Raw genomic sequence first — 3,805 nt, forward strand, 5'->3', positions numbered from 1 at the left:
AGGATCCCTGAGATATCAATGGAACTATCTTATCACGAAGGATTCCAAAATGACCTCTGACCTCGTTAAAAACTGGCCGATATGCTGCATTGAAAAAGAACTCACCAGCTATAGATACATGAATTATTAAAAACATACTACAATCATTATACCTGATACTGGTGTGTTAGCAGTAGGTAATTGATTGCTGGTAACTGGTCTAACTACAGGTGTATTTAGTGCAATTTTACCTGTACAAAAATATATTATATCTTAAAATTACAAGTTTATATAGTATCATTTTTGGAGACATCAGCTACATGTACATGTACCATGACTACATGTACTTTAAAAGTGGATCGTTTTACAAAAAAATACCAAAAGGTTTAGGCTATGCACTGATTATAGCCTCCTGTGGCATTACACACACACACAGTCAATACTAATACAATCAGTGATATTAACTTACTCTCTTGATCTAATTTGTCAGCTGCAGCATTCTCATTCATAGATTTAAGAGCATCTGACAGTGAGTCAAAGGTAGCTCCTCCTTTACTGTCAACATTATCAGCTTTACGTAACCACTTGGAGAGAGTCTCTATCAAGCAGCGAGATACATCTTTAGAAAAAATTGCTTCCAAAACATCCAGTGTGTCCTTATGTAGTCCTAGTCTCAGTCCCAGCTCATGCCATCTTGTCTGAGGGAAACCACATCTCTTTAACAGATCAAGTACATCAATAAGTTGATCTATAAAACATAATATATAAATATATCACAGACTACAGTTAATTATTACCAATAGTCAAAGGAGAAGAGAAGAGACTCAGAGAAGAGGAACAAGAACTGGTTTTGGTTGCCATTGATCAAAGAACAAGCTAACCGGATGCAAACTTTGCAAAGGAATAACAAGGGAGGGGCTGGTTTTGGGCGGGGCTAGATCTAGTATTATTGTATTTTAACCCTCAATATGGTGGCATTGGAACAGACAGATCATGATGAATGGACTTTTCAGTTTTCATACTCAGGAAAGAGAGAAAGTTGACTATTGACAGCAAATACTAGGCTAGATCTAGTATTATTGTATTTTAACCCTCAATATGGTGGCATTGGAACATACAGATCATGATGAATGGACTTTTCAGTTGATGATGAAAATGATGGAGTTACTAATGACAGCAAAATAACAGATGAGGTAGTTTAAATGTACCTGTACATGTATACTAGTATATGAATTTTAGTCAAATTGCGATGTATGATATCATAGATATACTGCATGTATATACATGTATATATATATATATATATATGTATACTGTATGTATATATGTATGGGCGTATCTAGGAATTTGAGAAGGGGGTGCTAAAGGCATGTGAAGCGTGCTGCGATTTTGGCCACACCCACTTTTACGGCGGTAAAACGGCCTTTTCCTGCATTTTCGTCAATTACGGGTGGGACCAAGATCATTTCAAGCATACTCTAGAGCACACTGCTATGTTACTGGTACTTCTGATTGCTCCTTAAAGCACTGGAAACTGCTGAAATCATGATCAGGGGGCTAGATAACTTTGTTAAGAGGCTTGGTAGTGATGCAAGAATCCAGGACTTCAGTAATTTTTTCTGAGCCCAGCCCTGAGGGGGATGCTTAAGCCCCCTCAGCCCCCCTAAATACGCCTCTGTATGATATCATAGATGTACTACATGTATACATATATACATATATATATATATACCGTAGATTCGGAAATTTTTGTTGTTAAAATATTTTCGTGGTTGAAGTGACCCACGAAATTTTGACACTCAATTATATTGGAGCCTAGCAGCGCAACACTTCTATCGAATAGCAGTCCACCATTGTCAAGAGTTAGTAGCCACGTGTCCCGTTTATAACGCATCCAAAATTTTTCGTGTTAAAATTTTGTGAATGGGTCAACCAACGAAAATAAAACACCTTGAAAACATTTCACACCAATTATTTTTAACACAAAAATTTCCCGATCTACGGGTATTAGTTTCGCATAGCCAGACCCACCCTCCGTCTGGCTACTTGAGACTATGTATATCCTGTACCCATACCTGTAGTAGGGGCCCCATCAAAGTTTTCCCCACATACCCTATTGGCAGCCCTCCCTGTAACAAAAAACTATGGACTATAGTACATGCTTTTTCCCAGAAATGGCTTGAAATCATTCCAAATTTTTGTTGCATTTAAAAAGTTGAAGTTGATTCCGGCTAAAATTTTTGAGTCATGTCCATTTAAAGAAATGAACCAATTAATATTATTACATCTCATTGTTTTTATTGTATTTTAGGAGTTCAATGAGAGCTTTGCTGATAAACATTGAATTATGAAATGAACATCAAAAGTAAATATACATATGTACATGTACATGTAATCCTTTATCTCCATGTCTCTCACTATTTAGAGTGTTGATAGAAAATATGTGTTTCATTTACCCGACACATTCCCAGAGACTCAAAGTATCTTGAGGTACGTTATTCCACTCGTCATCCTGCCCCTCCCCCACCTCCTCTGGTCTCTCGTACAGCTGTGTGTTTGGTACCAATACAACAAGGTTAGGACACACTGTCAGTGTATGTACATGTACATGTTTGTCCTTTTATGTTTTGAATAAGTTTAGTAACTTTAAAAATTCATTAAAAAATTAATTTTGATCGGAATGAGCTCAAACTTCCACACAACATGAAAACTTGTGATATCAAAAATTATAAGAGTAAAGAATTCTCAGTGAATCATTTTTGATGAAATTGTTTCCATATTTTCATTACACTTTTTGATACAAATTGATTTATACTTACATGATAAGTACACGATACAGGCGCTGCTGCCTTCACTGGTGTAGCTTGAGTGCATAGCTGAGCTGATTCCAACTTTAATTTTTACGACCTGGGGGCGTAGCCCCCAGGTCGTCCTATAATTGATTTCACCCACGTGCAATATACATGTATATTTGATTGTATGTCAACACTTACATTTCTTCTATACACGTTGTATTGGAGAAATAACAAGCCTTAGCAACCACCCGCCCACGCTACACAAGTGGGTGTGGTCACGGCAAACAAAATGGCGGTTTGCACATGGAACAAAGTTATGAGCTTTCTTAACAGCAAAAGAACTTAGAGATACTATCTAAAGACTTTTCTAGAAGCAGTAGAAGGTAGAGAGAACCTTCATAAGTCTTAATAAGAACCCAGCTGTACATGCAACGTGGTGAAATCAATTATAGGAATATTTTTAGACTGTTATGCTTGTTTGAGTTACGGCCATTTTAATAAAATCTTAAAATTTTGAAAAATACCCAAGGCTATAGCCCATCGTTTTTTCCAAAAATTGGCTCCGAAATCAACCCAAATTTTTATTACATTTTCTGATACATATTGATGTCCTTGTGCTGTGTAGCAAGTTTGAGCTGATTCCGACATTCTGAAAAATACCCAAGGCTATGGCCCATCGTTTTTTCCAAAAAATGGCCAAAAAATCACTTGAAATTTTTATTACATTTTCTGATAAAGTCAGTTCAAGTTGAGTTGCCACAGGAAGTAAATTAATGTTTGCATCACAAAACGTCATTCCTAGCCACACCCAAAATGGTAGCAGAGTGCAAGCAAACTCTTTTATAGAGCGTTTTTTCACCTCTAAGACCTTTTATTGTCTGTTTTATCCTTACTTTGGATACTACTACCTTTATTTATCACTGATTGGACCTTTTCTTTGTCATAAAGCTCTTAAGGACCCCAGATATGGAAGATAGCAACATAGATTGAGGATGATGAAGATTAGCAGCGATCAAGAAGGCGCAGACAGA

At 36.7% G+C, this 3,805-nt stretch overlaps 1 protein-coding gene across 1 annotated transcript; it reads right to left on the reverse strand.

The window, feature by feature from the left end:
• Window positions 1-25: 25 nt before the first annotated feature.
• LOC109590768 (uncharacterized) lies at window positions 26-903 on the reverse strand (the record flags this gene model as incomplete). The annotated part of the gene is made up of 4 exons (XM_020006640.1): window positions 777-903; window positions 449-727; window positions 153-230; window positions 26-108 (listed from the first exon to the last, which is right to left on the reverse strand). Coding segments are annotated over exons 1-4 (504 nt in total), but the record flags the coding sequence as incomplete, so codon positions are not given.
• Window positions 904-3,805: the final 2,902 nt, after the last annotated feature.

The sequence above is a fragment of the Amphimedon queenslandica genome, unplaced genomic scaffold, assembly GCF_000090795.2.
Source record: "Amphimedon queenslandica unplaced genomic scaffold, v1.1 AMPQUscaffold_9510_Cont18428, whole genome shotgun sequence".
Taxonomy (NCBI): domain Eukaryota; kingdom Metazoa; phylum Porifera; class Demospongiae; order Haplosclerida; family Niphatidae; genus Amphimedon; species Amphimedon queenslandica.